This window comes from Castor canadensis, chromosome 2, assembly GCF_047511655.1.
Source record: "Castor canadensis chromosome 2, mCasCan1.hap1v2, whole genome shotgun sequence".
NCBI classification, from domain to species: Eukaryota; Metazoa; Chordata; class Mammalia; order Rodentia; family Castoridae; genus Castor; species Castor canadensis.
In genome coordinates this window covers 189,463,185-189,480,324 of record NC_133387.1, presented here as the reverse complement: position 1 = coordinate 189,480,324, position 17,140 = coordinate 189,463,185, and the positions used below count along the sequence as shown (strand labels likewise).

The 17,140-nt window shown below is 35.5% G+C and overlaps 1 protein-coding gene across 7 annotated transcripts in view; it reads left to right on the top strand.

Moving 5' to 3' along the window:
- The window catches only part of Sik2 (salt inducible kinase 2), a 106,507-nt gene that overhangs the window by 49,882 nt on the left and 39,485 nt on the right, over positions 1–17,140 (top strand). For all 7 annotated transcript variants that reach the window (XR_012445618.1, XM_074066744.1, XM_020165843.2 and 4 more), the window contains exon 4: positions 16,783–16,944. Coding sequence is in view for 6 of the 7 variants with exons in the window: in XM_074066744.1 (XP_073922845.1) it covers positions 16,783–16,944 (162 nt within the window). In the remaining variant the exon portion in view is untranslated. The remainder of the gene's footprint in view (positions 1–16,782; positions 16,945–17,140) is intronic.

The window sequence follows — 17,140 nt, the reverse complement described above, 5'->3', positions numbered from 1 at the left end:
TCTGACAGTTCTGTCTTTTGTGTCTGCTCAAAATGGCGTAACTACTTGGATTCTGACGGGTTTGTTGGAACAGAAGAGCCTATACTACTGCTCGTCATATTCCCGTTATCATTTCCTTTTTCCCCTTAGCTAAGAGCACTTTCTTGGAGAGAAGGAATTTACACATTTGTAACATTTTTTTTTCCAGTTGCAGTGGCTCTAATCTAACCAAACAAATTGAAGTTAAATTAAGTCTCTTCCACAGTCCATTGAACTCTACTTCCAAACAAGTGGACATGGAAAAATAATTGAAATAGGAAAGGAATTGATTGATGCTGTATGAATTTGATAGGATTTGTTGATGTCCCAGGTGTGCCATGAGGCAAATGTAGACCAAGAATGGGATGGAATGATCCAAGTAAGGCCAAAATGACTGAGAGATATTAGAATCAAGATTTAGAAGTGGCTAGGAACCACTAAGCCTAGGGTACTATTTTCTGTGAACTTTGGTTTTCCTAGTGCTGATCCCCAGGATACCTGACCACCTTTATGTGTCAGAACCTTGGAGAGTTCCAAATAGCAGGGCAGAAGAAGCTTTAAAGTGTGACCAGGATCGCTGTACTGATAAGAAGTAGACAAGGTGGTGAAGGTTCTTAGAAATGACACTGAAGCAAACCTTTCTGTTGGAATCTCTAAGAATTAAAAGACTGGCACTTAACCACATGAAGATCTGTCTTAGGGCACCAGATGCTAGGGATTTCAGTCCATCTTGTGGAGCAAGCTCAAAGTCATCACAGTTGCAGTGAGTGGGTTTCTGTTAAATTCTAATGTTACAGTGGGGTGTGGAGGTTTATTTCAGGTCTTGTGCTTTCCTCCAAGGCCTCTCCTCAGGGTATGGTATTGCTTTTCTGTTTTTTCCTGACCTGTTATAAAAATTAATGAAAATCTTTGGTGGAGTTGGAAGGGTAGATTTACCTGAATCTACCATTACTGTTTTCTCATAAGCACCTATATTTGAAACTAAAAGATACTCTGTGTGATAGAGATGGTGAAATTACAAATGAAAGCACTGCAGACTGTGACAGAATAAAGGAAAGCCAGATGTCAAAGATAACTGTAAGAGGAATGCTGGTACCATTAATAGCAATGGGGAAGTTAAAAAGGGAATAAGTAACAAGTTTCATCCTGACATGTTGAATATACAAGATTAGGATGATATCCAGTTCAAAATATTTACTAGATAGTTGAACATTCCATTCACATAATATAGAAAGGATTGGAGTAGCCTTTTTCTGTGTTATTAAGACTAGGGATAGTCCAGGCTTGAGAGAGATAATTAAGAGTTCTGTTTGGAGCATGTTAAGTTTGAGCTGCCTGGTAAGTGTCTATGTAGAGTTGGCAAGTAGGCAGTTGATAAGTGGGGCTAGAGAGCAGGGTACCCAACATTGTATTAATTAATGAGTGAATGGTTGACAGATAAATCAAGAAGGAAAAAAGTTTGAACGAGAATAAGAATTGCAGTTAATTCCTTTAATTAGTTTTTGGTTTTTATTTTTGCAATGCTTGAGATCAAACCTAGGTCCTTGCACATGCTAGGCAAGTGCTCTCCCACTCATTCCTTTATTTTTATATGGTTGAAATCTGCTTCTAGCCAAGTCTTGTTTTGGCTAGAGCAGAACTAAACTGGTATGAGTTTGGAAGAGAGAGACAGAGATAAAGAGGAAACACATTTGTATATGTATATTTATTTCTCTCAAAATCTACCTGTATCTTGAACATGAGCTCAATAATTCTGTATAGATACATAACTTTATGGGATTTGTATGTTTCATCAAAATTATTATTAGAAAGAACCCTCTTTTCATTTTGACTTCCTTATAAAATTACAAATGTTTTCATACACACACACAAATCCTGATAAATTAAATTGGAAAACATTCTGGTAAAACAAACAGTTAAACTGTTAATCCTTAGCTGCATTCTGGCTATGCTAATTTACCCAGTATTTAGGCTTTTTGGTCTTTAAACCCATCTTTGGTTTGCCTTTTGAATGCATAATTTCCTTAACTCCTACCATCCTCTCTGATTTTGTCTCTGTCTCTCACTGACCGGAGAATACAGCTCCAAACCTTACTTCACATTCTCAGCTCCTAAAGGATCGTTTCTGCCTCTCATCTCTGTGTTATGGGACTTTATTCCATTCATGGCACAAACTGCAACCTAATTATAGTATCTTAAAATACTGTGAATTTAATCTTTGCCATACATCTGCATGATGAAATTTTATTGAGGAAGCAAAAAGCCAGAAACTCAGTGCATGAGAATTATAAATTCATGCTGGAGATTTCAATGGATCATATCCGAAGGCATTGACAGATCTCACTAGCTTTTCCAACTTGTTTGATTAATAGACATCCTTATTTATATAAGAACATAATGGTCCACAAATATTTGAATAGTATGTGAGGTATTCTGATTGAACTGTTGATAATACTAGTGCATAACAGTCTTTAAATTTCAAATAGAGCAAGCTCAGTAGAATTTCCCCCAAGGCTTTAACTTTGACTCTTTTTTGATTTGCACAGTTCTAAAATACGCTAGTGTTATGAAATATGTTCCACTCTATTAGAATAGTATTTATCTAACGATGAGAACTTTATGGCTAAGATGGTTATTTAGCCTTAGAGTGCACAATCAACTTATGAAACCATCATAATTTATTTTTACTAACATTTTTGCAATATTATATCATCAAATAGTAATTAAATGATAAATTCCTGGAAAACAAAATGGATTTACCATCAATTTATTTTTTCCTTCCTCTAGAAGAGGAAGGAACAAGTAGATAAAACATTGACTAGAAGTGTCAGAAACCATCAAAACTGGTGACTAAATGATGTCAATAAAGTACTCAGAAAACACTTGCTCTGAAAGCTGTAGATACAACATTTGTGAAAAAATATATGGCTTTTAATCTCTTTCATGTCCTAGAGCTATGTTCTCACTTTGGTGGGTCTGGAGCTTTGAGCTGAGGATACACAGTGAGACTCAGGATAAACTATTGCTCCCACCACTAGGAGTTTAAACTCTGGTTTTAACAACACTTATGGATTAGTAAAAAAGATACCAAACTGTATCTTACAGTGGTTTACTTCAAATTTCATATGTCAGCAAAACGGGGTAATAGTGGTTTTCCTAAGAATAATGATTAGAAACCCATGCTAATCTTTTTTCCTGGTTAACCACGCATGTGGCGCAAGACTAACCACTTAAACCACCTGGAGACATCATTCGGTGCAAGAGTCAAATCTGCAAACCCAACTCTATGAAGTCATGTCCTTTATCTTTTAAAGGCCACAAACAAAAACTGCTCAAGACTATACCTGTTGCCCATTATTCAGGGTCATATCACTAACTTCTTAGGACCAACAGTCTTCCTGAACATGATCAGTTTCTCGTTCTGCTGTTAAAAAGAGACATGTTAGGTACAGCGTTGCCTAGCATGCACGAGGCCTGGGGTTCGATCCCAGCACCAAAAAAGAAAAGACAAAAAAAATTTTAAAAGACATGTTAAATAGATACAGGGTTCTAAGGTCTCATATCCTTCTTCTAGTGGGCTGTGTTTCTGACCCTCTACACGTTCCTGTTTTGACACACTATTAGCACCTTTGTGAAAGTCAGATCTTGGTTTGTGGTGCTGTTTAAGCGGGGTCTCAAGCCCTTCTTCTTGTGGTAGATCCCTGAATGCTACCCAAACTGGAGCCATTTACCACTTACCCTTCCTGTGGGCCTCTTAGGTTTGATCTGTTATCTTCTGGCTTCTAGCATACTGTCATTTTCCACCCAAGATTTCGTCTTTTTAGCCTCACTGCTCAATGAAAAGCAGTGTCATAGTCACCCTCATAATATATCTTACTATCTAACTTCTCTCTAGTCCTAAGTAAGTGGCCTAGGGATTTTTGTATTAGAAATTACAGGGGAAGAAATGAGATTAAAAAAAAAGGGGGGGAAATTTGAAGTCACATTTTTATAAAAGTTGATTATCTATTGTGGTATTAATGTTGAATTAAAGGCAACCTTAGAGATTACACTAATTATATATATTTAGAAACTGAAGCTTACAAAGGTTATTTGCCAATAGCTGAGGACAGAGCCCAGTGTTTTTGACATTACTCAATGTAGCTTAGGAGCTTCATTTTTTAATTACTCCCTTGACTTAAGAGTTAACCATAAGTATCCACTCTGTCTTGTATCTTCCTTAATTTCTGGGATTGAATCATAATTCATTGTTCAGAACTGCCTAATCACTTCTGTACCTTTCCAAACATTGAACCTAGACATCAACAGGAGGCAGAGGGTAAGCTGACTTGAAAAAAGTGTTCAAGTGACCTCCTCCTGAGAGGAAGCTTAGGACTCATCTTTTATATGTTATCTTAGGTAATGGAGCCAGTAGTTAATATTGTCTACGTGAGTGGTTCCCAACCAAATGTTCTTTAAGGCCAATTGGTTTTGGTACCTAAAGATGTCTGAAAGTAATACAAATACATGTGTAATAGTTAAGGAACACAGAATATTGCAATATAAATTGCATGGCAAAAAGTTTCATTGTATAGTTGTGTGCTTTTTAGTGGTTTTTTTTTTTGGTGGGGCTGAGTTGAACTCAGGGTTTTGTGCTCACAAAGCAGTTACTGTATTGCTTGAGCCACCTCTCCTGTCCATTTTGGTCTGTTTATTTTGGAGATGGGGGGACTCTCACAATTTGTTTGCCTGGGCTGACCTAAAACCACAATCCTCCCAATCTTAGCCTCCAATGTAGCTAGGATTCCAGGTGCAAGCCACTGGCACCCAGCTAAACTTTTTTTCTAATATTGGAAATTGCACCAGACTTTCTTTTTTTTTTTTTTAATTTTATTCATATGTACATACAAGGCTTGGGTAATTTCTCCCCCCTGCCCCCACCCCCTCCTTACCACCCACTCCGCCCCCTCCCTCTCCCCCCCACCCCCTCAATACCCAGCAGAAACTATTTTGCCCTTATCTCTAATTTTGTTGTAGAGAGAGTATAAGGAATAATAGGAAGGAACAAGGGTTTTTGCTGGTTGAGATAAGGATAGCTATACAGGGAGTTGACTCACATTGATTTCCTGTGCGTGTGTGTTACTGTCTAGGCACCAGACTTTCTATTGTGGTAATGTTTACATAACAAGTAGCCACAAAATTCAGTGGTTTGCATCAACAAATATTATTTGTCTGTTGGTCACATGGTGTGGTTCCACTTCAGGCCGTAGATTGGGTTTAGAGCTGTGCCACATCTCATTCTGAGCATACTCTTCTTGAAGCAGATGGTAGAAACACAAAAGATCAAGTCAAACTACATCCATTCCGTATAACCAAGACCAGAGACAAAGGGGTGTATACCACCTGTTCTACTAGGAGACATTGCAAAGTCATATGACACAAGACATGGATAAGTAATTCTGTTAAAGAGAAGGAGTGCAGAAATGGGAACAGTAATCTACCACAGAAAGATTCCAGCTTTGTCATATGTTTGTCCCTGAATTGACTATCCTCTGGTTTCTAAATGGTTTGAGTTAGAGTCCTGGTTTTTCCAGCTAGCCCTTCCCTTTCACTATTGTCTTTCTCCTTGATTGACAAGTGACTTCATATTATTATTGTTATTTACTTAATGGGACCCCAGTAAGCATACATAATAGTCAAGCCACCAGTTAGTAAACTAAGAAGCTTGATTTTTCCTGAACTAAGTTTTCCTAAGAACCTTAATTTACTATTAGTTAGCTTTATTGCAAGAGCATCATTGAAAAACTGTTCCTCCTCGGCACAGCTTAATCCATACTTTTGGATTCCCAATATCCATTTCTGGATGAACCAAACCAGCATGGCTTTAACCTTTCAATTAATCTGAAGAACTCCATGAAAAAGTAAAAAATACACATATACTACCCTTTGATTTATGCATGAATAATAACAATGTCTCAGATAACAAGTACTTGCTAAAAATGTAGCTATCTTTAGAGTATGTCTATACAGAAACCAAAATGTTAAAATGGACAAATTAGCTTCCTTCATCAGTATGTTATTCTCCAAGTTTAACATTTGAGTTCTAATTCCTAAAAATCGCATGGTTTGGTAAACCATCATGCTTTGAGTACATTTTTCCTTCTTAAGAAATAATTGCATATCAAAATAGCTATCTGGATGTATTTATCTGTGTAAAGAACGTGTTGGAAGTGTGACCAGATTGCATTTATAAATATTATTGTAACACTACCATAAGTTGAGTAAATAGCACACATCAGTAGTTCAGTTTAGAATGACTCATTTGTCAGTCCAGTCAAATTCATTACTCAGAAATAATCCACAACAGAGTGTGAGGTCCCAGAGAGATGACAAAAATAGGTGGGATGAATATACCTATTTAGGGAATTGTCTGGAATGCTTACAACTATCAGAATGATATCATTACCTGGTAATATTACATATGAACACTTTCCTAGGCTATTACTCTTTTTTTTAATAACTGCCTAAAAACAGTTCTGGGACATTTAACAAAACATTCTTATATAAAATCAGCAAGCTATTGTTCTGGAATTATATTAAGAGAGTTTATGGTGTTTCAGATGATATTTCATCTTGTCTGCAAGCCAGTATTGCTTAATGATACCTTTTCTAGGATTGTCTTGAAGTGCTGATTAAAGTTTTTACTATTTGTCCTTCTTTTCTCATATGAATTATAAATCTGTTTTCATTAGAGACTGAATTTTATTTCCTTGTGGCTCCCTCATCACCTATCAAGACTATTCCCATAGAAGTGCTTACATTTTTAAATTTAAGTTTTAGAACTGCTTATAAAAAGAAACTTACAGTTTCAGATTATTTTTAAGTGCTTTGAGAATATCAATTATGTCAGGTTTCTTACCTACTTAAAACCCTTAAATGGTCTCCCAGTGTTTTAAAATACAGACTCCATTCCTCGGCTTGCAAATCCTTGCTTAGTTTGATGACTTCTTTAGATTTACTTGTGCCTTTCTCCTCATTTTTAGGCTTTAGCCTCCTTGGTCTCCTTTTGGTTTCGTGAACAATACATCTCATCCTAGAATAAGCTGAAAGAGTACCTTCTCATAGAAGCCTCTCATAATGCCCTGTCTAGAGTGTCTAGAGTGGCCTTCCCTAGTAGTTTCCAACTGATTACACTATTTCTCTGGCATTTATTGTGCCCTGTAATTTTCATTTTTATCTGTCTGCTTATTTATTGTCTTTTCCTTCTCTGACATAGACGTATTATGAGGACAAAGTGCCACATGCTCAGACTGACACAAGAAGTCATTCAAATATTTATTTAACAGATGAGTAAATGTGTGATTCTTACCCTTTAAACGCATAGTCATTTAACTTTCTTCCTTAATTTGATTCTAAGAGGGAGAAAGCACTACTTTGAGATTGACGTAAAGATAGCACAGTTGAGAGCCTTATGTTGTTCCATGTTACTGTGTTCATCACTCTTATGCAGTTGATTTCATTGTGATTCATAATTGCAATTATTTGGGTTTTGTTTGTTTGTTTGTTTGGTGGCAGTGGGGTTTGAATTCAGGACCTCACACTTGCTAGGCAGGCACTCTATGACTGAGCCACTCTACCAGCCCTTTTTCATGTTGGGTATTTGCAAGATAGGGTCTTGCAAACTATTTTTCTAAGCTGGCTTTGAACTGAGATCCTGCTGATCTCTGCTTCCTGAGTAGCTAGGGTTACAGACGTGAGCCACCATCATACTCAGCATGATTTGGGGTTTTTTCTTTTTTTTTTTAAAGACCTGTACCACATATATGAAACTGGGCCAAAAAAATGTTCTTTACACATGTATATCTTATAAACCTTGATTTGCCCTTTTAAATACTTCGACATTAGAAGTTTTAGTTTTTCCCTCGTATATCTTGTGTGTCTTGTTAGACACTGAGGACAGCATGATATTCTCACACAACAAAATAAATTGCTGTGTATAGACATGCCAACTAGATAGACACATAAATAAAAACCACTCCAAGGGTCTTTGCCATTAAGTTAAGATTCATGTGTAGACCAATTTAAACTATGATGATGACCAAAAACAAAAGTTGGAGTTTGTTACTTAGAAAGCCAGAGTAATCCAGGCTTGTCCAAGTTCACAAAACAGTGAAAAATATAGCCAGAATGCAAAATTAGGCTTGTCTCACACTAGAACTTAGAACTTAGTTCTACTGTATTTTAGAATTTTCCTGGGTTAAAAAACAGAAATTTGTTTTACTTTAAAGAAATGAAAGACGTTCTAACTCATCTATTTGATATCTGTTCCTGTCGTATATTATATTACAACCTTATTGGCTTCTATGTGATGATTATAAGTAATTTTAGAAAATTTTGACTTTATTTGCTTTTAATTGTTGCTGACCACTTAAACATGGAAATTGTGGAAATCAATTGTAAATAACCTTTAAAGCTTAAATCATGTAACCAAAAACTCATTTTACTTCTCAGAAGAACATGATTTGTTTTAATGTTCCATGTAGTTTGGAGTACTGATTCAAGACTAACAGATGCAAGTAGTCTAAGTAGGGGAAATTGCTAAAAGCACAATTAAATTGCCAGAGTATACCACAAGCAACAGTTTCTTTAATTTTTGTTACACACACAATTTGAAATGATTATGTGCTTACAAAAACATGCACAATAAAACAAAGTGTTTATGATCTGTAATTTCATATTCATAACTGTGTCTCAAGGTTAAAAGTTTAACTTTATAAATCATTATTATTTAATATATAAAATTAAGATAACTCAAATTATCCTAATACAGATCAAACAACTCTTTCTGTTCTGTTTTCATATGTCAGATGATACATATATTAATGTGCTAAAACTTTTTCTTTCTCTTTTTTTTTCTTTTTTCTTTTTTTGTTTTTTTCGCAGTACAGGCGCTTGAACTCAAGGCCTACAACTTGAGCCACTCCACCAGCCCTTTTTTGTGTTGGGTTTTTTCAAGAGAGAGTCCCACGAACTATTTACCCAGGCTGGCTTTGAACCGTGATCCTCTTGATCTCTGCCTCCTGAGTAGCTAGGATTACAGGCTTGAGCCACTGGTGTCCGGCTGGGCTGATAGTTTTTGTATACATCTTTTAGTGCTGCTTCTCACATGTAAGAACATAAGCCTATATGCTACACACTAGCCAGTGCCCACTAACTTTTTTGTTTTTTATTTTATGTAGTGGACAGTCCCTTCTTAGTTGTGTTTTATCCAAGACTGCTTGGTGAGAACCGTGCAAGCAAAGTTGACAATGACTGGTGTTCAGATTTACAGTAAGACGGGATTTTATTTCACAGAACATTTTTGTACCAATTAGAGAAAATACCTGTTAGTGAAAAAGATTAGTAGAGCTCTGGATACGGGAACCGAAAATAACAGATCTTCAAGACATTTTGAAGAGCACAGATAAGTCACTTTTCATTGCTTTGGTGTTGTCTCAGGGTTCCTAGTGGTCATACCCTGAAAACACTTTCTCAAGTTTAGTAATTAGAAATGTGAAGTCTTTGCAAGTTAGGAACCTCTGGCCAGGATTTAATTATTTAAATTTTTAAAGACTTTTTAAGAATAAACTGTGAAATTGTCATCAGCATATTTACTCAATGGTAGTCACGCAAAAATTTCCATATCCCTGAAACTTAAGGGAACTCAACTTGAGGAAACTGGATTGGTCTTTCTCACTTCTTTGATAAGATGCTTGGAAAGTGGCCTCCTATCCCTGGGGAAATAGAAGAAATTCCATGAAGTAGTGGTGATGATAATAGCAGATAGTATTTACTGAGCACTGAGTGTGTGTCAGGCGCTATGCTGTGAAATTTAGACTTATTTATAAGAGTAGGACGAACAGTGATGCTATATAAAACTTGAATCTGTATAACTTGAAACATTCTTATTTAGACTTCAGCTATACTTAATTTAGAGATTGGTAGGAAATGACTCTTGAGTTTTTGAGGTTGAGTGATTGTAAGATGTTAGCTATAGTGACCTAGAAGGTGGTAGTGAAGTTTGTTTAAAAAAAAGAAAGAAAATGATGATAGCAATTGCATTGTTAAAAGTCTCTTGTGTACTGTAAGATTTTATTTAGCATATTAAGTAACTGATTATAAAACCTTAAGAGCTTCTTTCTTATAATAAAATTAATATTAATTTAAAAAAGAAAACTCAGCCTTGCTAATGGTGCTGTGGCAGAAAGAAATGTGTACAGATATACAAGTAAGTAAATGTTGAAAGTCAAACATGCTTGGCAAATCTGAAGATTATTTTTATTAAGATTGTAACAATGAACAAAATCCTGGAGAAAAGAGTTTCTTAAACCAGTGTTGAACCTAAGATTTTATAGCCCTCCCCCTCCCCAAAAATCACATGCAAATTTCTGTGTAAACATTTGTATGTCTGTATAATTTCCATTAGTTTCTTGGTAAGATCTGTGAGCAGAAGGTTCCAGGCCAGTGTTAAGACATCTCTCAACTGGGTGAGTAAGAGGCATTCCAAAGATAAGCACTGAATGAGAAGGTTATGAAAAAGAATCAGCACCATCCAGCTTCAAGAGTAAAGCAGACCAAAGATGATCCATAGGCAGGTGGTAGTTTAGAGTAGTTCTGTGACAGAAACAGTATTAAAAAAAGCAAAGGACCCAGATTAGAATGTAGTGTCCAGCAGTTTGAAGAGGAACAAGAGCCAATTAGTGAAAGAGATGGAGGAAGACCAGGTAAACACAGAATCAGTAGGGAGAAGTGTTTATTTTGTGACCAAGTAAGTGTTAAATATAATTGAAAGGTCATAAAAAGTGAAAACTGAGAGCCTAAGAGAGTTGCTGGTGACTTTAGAGCAATTCAGTGGGGTGTGAAACAAATCTCATCGCAAGGAGCAAGGGTTGAAAAGAATATAGCTTGAGTCCATCCCTGATAATAGCAACACCATTAATATTATAATTAAAGTACAGTAATAGGTAACATTTTTAGTACTTTTATATGTCAGGTACTATGCCAAGATTTTATCTTTTTAATTGAATTTTTTTCATTTAATCTTCCCATAACCTGTGAGGTGGGTTCTATTATTATCCCCATTTTTAGATTAACAAATAGAGAATTTGGGCAGTTAAGTAACTTGTTCAAGATCACATAGTTAGGCAAGTCTGACAGAATTTGAACCCAAGAAACTTGACTCCTAAGCCTTCATTTTTACCTGCAGTCTTGTAAAGGAATTTGTATGATTTCTGTGATCTGCTGTTAAGTTTGAAAAGAAACGGTAAAAAATGTTGTTAAGTAAGAAGTGGAAAAATACAAATTATAGGTGTATTTTTTTCATATGAAATCAAACACAGAAAGGGTAAACCAAAAAACTGATTTAAAAATTTACCTGTAGGCAGAGGAGGGGAACAGAGATGGCAGCAAGACTGCTCTATCTTGTACATAGTTTTAACTCTTTATTATGTTAAGCATCAGGTATTTTATATATTCAAAAATAAAGTTGAGCTGGAGACTTGGCTCAAGTGGTAGAGTGCCTGCCTAAGAAGCACAAAATCCTGAGTTCAAACCCCAGTACCACCAAATAAGCAAAGTTGAAGAAGAGAGAGAAAAATAATTCCTAATATTTGAAAACAGACACAGTGTCTTTGTATCATATTGGCAATACACCACACATCACTCTTTCAAATATTTTTAAAACATACTATTTAGATATAACCTCCAAATAAAAAGAACTATAGAGGAATGTTAACTTTTAAACTTCAGTAATGTTATTATTGGTAGTAATATTAGTTAGCTATTTTAAAGCTATTTTATCGTACGATAAACAAGTACTTAATGTTAATATTAAAAACCAAAAAGCTACTTTTTAAAAAAAGAAATGTAATTCCTAGAATGTTAAGTTTTAAATGGAAATGAGCAGAATGAATCCTTTTTTTTTTTTTTTTAGGGGAGAGGTTTTTTTTTTTTTTTTTTGTCTTTTCTTTTTTGGTTCTGGGATCGAACCCAGGGCCTCAGGCATGCTAGGCAAGCGCTGTACCACCGAGCTACATCCCAGCCCTTTTTTTTTTTTTTAAAGTTCTGGTCTCCTATCTCTGCCCCTGCAAAAGCTTAGGAGTAGTACAGACCCAGAAATAATAACACCTCAAGCACCCAGATACCATTCTCCAGGGAAAAAACACCAAGCTTTTTAGAAAAATGACTCAGATTTGGGGCAGGAAATATTCAAGATAAGCATGAGATATTTTTATTATGCCAAAAAATAGCAAAAGTATGAATTTTTCTGAGGTCATTTTAAAGACAACAACAAAAATAGCGTGAGGAGGGTATGGAGAATTAGCTACATGGTAGAGGGCTTGTCTAACATGCATGATGCCCCGGGTTCAATCCCCAGCACTGGAAAAAAAAAAATCAATATGAAGGGATTTTCACTGGCCAAAGATGGGCAAATCTGAGTGTCAGAAAGAATAATTACTACAGTTGATTGAAACAAATTGAATATATAAAAATCTAGGCATTCATTTTGATACCTAAAAGAATTGTGAAAGAGAAGAAATAGAATCCTAATTAGTAAAGCAAGCCGACATACAAATCTTCAGAGTATCAGTGGGAATAACTTGTATGTCCTCCTTACTTTGAAAGGTTGTACTTAGTAAGAAAGAATTTAGCATTCATCATCCTTCTAGTCCTGTCCAGTTTGCATTTTAGAATAACTAAATAGCCCTTGTCGACAAGAGAAAATTCTCTATAGAAGAATTTCGTTTAATAATTGTGTCAGGAATCAGAAAATTAGAAAATCACAGTTTGCAATCGCCAATGAAATCATTGATCCCTGTGTGGCCAGCAGGGATAATCAAACTGTTAGTGCTGTGGTTCTCAAACTGGCCTTTGTGACACCATTTTAAGCATCACCTGGATATTTCTAAAAACAACCCAAGTTCTCAGGCTCTTTCCAACACCTGCTGTATCAAAGCCTTCGAGGCTAGGTTTCTGAGGTCTGTCGTTAACAAGGCCTCTCCAGGTTTAGTGTATGCTGGAGTTTGAGGATCATGATGTGAGCAGAAACACTGATCAGAAGGAAGGATCAGGCTTTCAGCCCGAGAACTTAGTTCTCCTAAAAACAGGAGAACCAGATATTACATTCTTCCCAGTAGATGCACCTATGACAAATTCTTGCCACCTTCAAAAAAATTAAACCTGAATTTATTCTTCATATTTGAGTTTCCTTTATAGGAAATATGGAAGCTTGAAGGATAAGTGAAACAATATCGTGAGGAAGCAAAGGACAAATCCAAAACATAGAAAACCAACCCAGTGTTTTCAAGTCAGCGCCTTGGTGAAAAGAGAGAGCAGACAATTGGGAGACTGTTCCAGAATATTAAAAGGACTCCAAAGACAAGATAAGCAATACAAAACAAACATCCTGTTCAGATCCTGATTCAACTAAGCCAACTGGGGAGATTAAAATTCAGACTGGGTATTAGGCTATATTAAGGAACTGTTAATATTGTGAATTGTTACAGTAGTATTGTATTTATGTAAAAGTCTCCTTGAGAGATGTCTACAAAAATGAAACATCATGAAACAACATGATATCAAGATTGACTTTAGGTTAGTATAGCAAAAATGAATCAAAAAGATAAATGAAGCCAAATGTTGGCTAAATGTTGATCCTTTTAGAAGCTTGGGAGTTCTGTCATTATATTTCTCTATTTTTCATGTATGTTTAAAATTTTTCTAATAAGTGGTTGGAGGCATGACTCAAGTGGTAGAGTGTTTGCCTAACAAGCTTAAGGCCCTGAGTTCAAATCCCATCCCATCCCATCCCATTAAATAAGTAAATAGGTAGGTAGGTAAATAAATAAAAACCTTTATAGTGGAAAGGAAATTAGAAAGATGTTCACAAAATAATGTACTTATTTGGATGCATTTATTCCTTTGCACTTATTCCTCTATCACATAGGTATATTATTGCCTATTTAATTATCTATGTTAGTATTTCTCAGAACCTTCAGTGTTCAGTTTAAATTGTCTGATCTGTTGCAGACCATAGTTTTTATAAAATACAATAAACATCATTTACCAAAAAATAAAATGGGAGAGTAGGCCATTCAGAATATAACTCTAAGGGTTTGTTACTAAACTCGACATAAATATAAAATTACTTCCCCTTAACAGTCAGGACAATGGGAATATTAATTGTATAAAATAATGAGTTTTATTGTAACATTTAAGAAAATTTTTGAAAAACTATCTACTCACCAAAATAAACACCTAAACAGATACCAAATTGCTATTAAGTTTGTTCTATAATCATAATTAATGTTTTCAGTGTGAAACATGAATGTTCTTGTATGTTAACTTGAGTTGGATTGATAATAGTATTCCTCAAAGAGAATTATGTATACCTCCCCTGATTTTATTTGCGGCCATAGGTTTCTGCCTGAGTTAATGTCTGTTACTAATTTCTCATCAGTTATCATAATATTCAGGGATGCCTACACTGCAGAAATCACAAATAGTGGAGACAATAGATGTTTTGGAAGACTTGCTAAGATTTCCACTTAAAGAATAAATGAGTGTCCCATCTCATTAAATAGGCTATCTCTTAATCTCTGGAATTTGGATGTTATCATTTTTCTCACACTGTATTGTATTGATATATGATGACTTTGGATTTCCATGGTAATTTTAAGTTGATAGACTATGTGTTTGGTTTTTAGACAGTACCTTTCTTGATGCCAAATTTAAAAGTGTCCCCTCCACTTTCCTCTGGTAATGCCAGTTTGGACTGATAGCTTCAGAAAACAGCTACGGATTCCATTATGCTTCCTAGGATTCATTTTGTTGTCAATAATTTTGGGTCTTTTTCATATATATTAACTTTCACTTGTTCACATTGAATTTGTTAGGTTTCTCCCTGTTGGTAAAGTCTCAAAAATCTTTCCCACTAATCCACATGGACTCAGCATTTTCAGCAGAAAGAAATTAATCAAAAGGCATTACCTCAAAGAAAACATGTTACATTCCTCTCATGTGGCCAGGTCTTTATTATGGATCTCCATGCTTATCCACTATAGAAGTGAGACTCTGGTTTATAGAAGCTTCATTTTCCACTTCACAATTTAGTCACTTTTTTTTTCCCAAAAATTTCCATATTCTTGATTCTTTCTTCTTTAAAACTATGGATGGATACTATAAAGGCTAAAGGTAAGGGGGGTGCTATGAGCTGACCTCAGTTGCTGCCCATTTTCATTTAAAGCATATCATGTAGAATATGTAGACTAGTTATGCTTGTAAGTCATTCATCACTGCATGCTACATATTTTTATAATATTGTTGATGGAAAAGTTCATGATACCATGAAAGGACCCCAATGGGCAAAGTTTTAAGTACCTATAATGGTTTGTACAGTACTAAGCTTCGTGGGAAGTGCAGAAGGGAATAACATGGTTCCTGTTTTCAGGAACCTTACAAGTATCTTTCATTTTTTAAAACACAGTATGTTAGTAGGGCCATGTATGTGCAGATACGTGCACACATCGAGATATTTTAACATGTGGATAATTACAATGTGATACAGCATGTTAAGTGATAAAGAGTTCAGAGAAGAGACTTGAAGTAATAAGAGGCTAAGAGCAAGGTGGCATTTGAGCATCCGCAAGATGATAAATTATGGTCTCAGCTCAACTAATTCACTTACCAATTGTACATTTTTAGCTAGATTACTTAATCCCTCTGCTCCTCAGCTTTCTCATCTATAATATGGGAGTTAGAGTAATCATGATGGAGGCTTTTAGGAATTACTAAGTGAGATGCTCAATAAGAGCATGCTTTGAAAACTGAAGTCTCATTCAGATGTTAGAAAATGTGATAGTAAGTGGGAAAGTGGCATGGGCGAAAGACATGGAGTTTAAAAGCCAGTAAACCACGTCCGTTCAAGCAGAAAATGATGTGGCTGATACTGACTCACTCATGTAATTCCTCATTTAGGAACATTATCCTAAATAGAAGTCTTTTAAGATTTATGTTGATTTTACTCCTACTTAAAAGATAATTTCAGAAGGCTTTTAGATCTTCAGGTGACGCTTGATGAGTGGTAATGTTGAGTTATATTCATGTATGTGGAATTAATTTTCAAGTAAATTGCTTTAATAAAGATTATTAATGTATGATGTAAAATAGTTAAGGTATCCTGCAAAATGTATTTGTCTTATGGTCGTTTGTCATGGCTATGGTTTAGAAAACAAGTCTGTGTGTTCTTGGGTACATTAGAACTGTCCTTTGACCACAACAGGATATGAATTATTTAAGCTTCTTCCAGCATAACTCATGTCACAGTTGGTTTGTGTAATAGTTGCACAAAAACATTAAGGCAAAATGCTCCTTATCTGATGAAATGTCAAAGAATTCATTCACATTCTTTGTCTTACATAAATTTTATGTGTTAAATGTGGTTAGAAGAAATAATAAATTTTCAACCAAAAAACCCAGAATATCTAGGTTTAAAAATCATTTTGAGTTGTGCTATGATTACTGTGCCACTTAGTGTTATCTGACTTGGGCTGTCATTGTTTATCTGGACTCCAATAAAATATGACTGGAATTACTTCTCCAAAGGCAATAAACTTGGAAAACAGCATGTTATTTGAACACTAATTGTTTATGAAAAAAACTTTTTGAGGCCCCCCAAAAAATCCTGAATGCTAATACTGGGGTTATTTTATTTTGATGAATACTTCTGATTTCTCTCTTCTTTGACAGACTATCTTGCTAATCATGGCCGGTTAAATGAGTCTGAAGCCAGGCGAAAATTCTGGCAAATCCTATCTGCTGTTGATTACTGTCACGGCCGGAAGATTGTGCACCGTGACCTCAAGGCTGAAAATCTCCTGCTGGATAACAACATGAATATCAAAATAGCAGGTAACTGGGACACAGCTGGCTCTAAAATGATGAGATGTAAGGCATTGCCCTGGGTGTACAGAAACAGCCCTGCAGGTGTGGAGACAGCTGACTTTCTCAAAGATTCTTTATCTGTTTCCTTACTGCTATGTGTGATTACAAGGCAGGGAAATATGCTCATTATTAATATACACACCTGCAGGGCTCCACCTGAGAT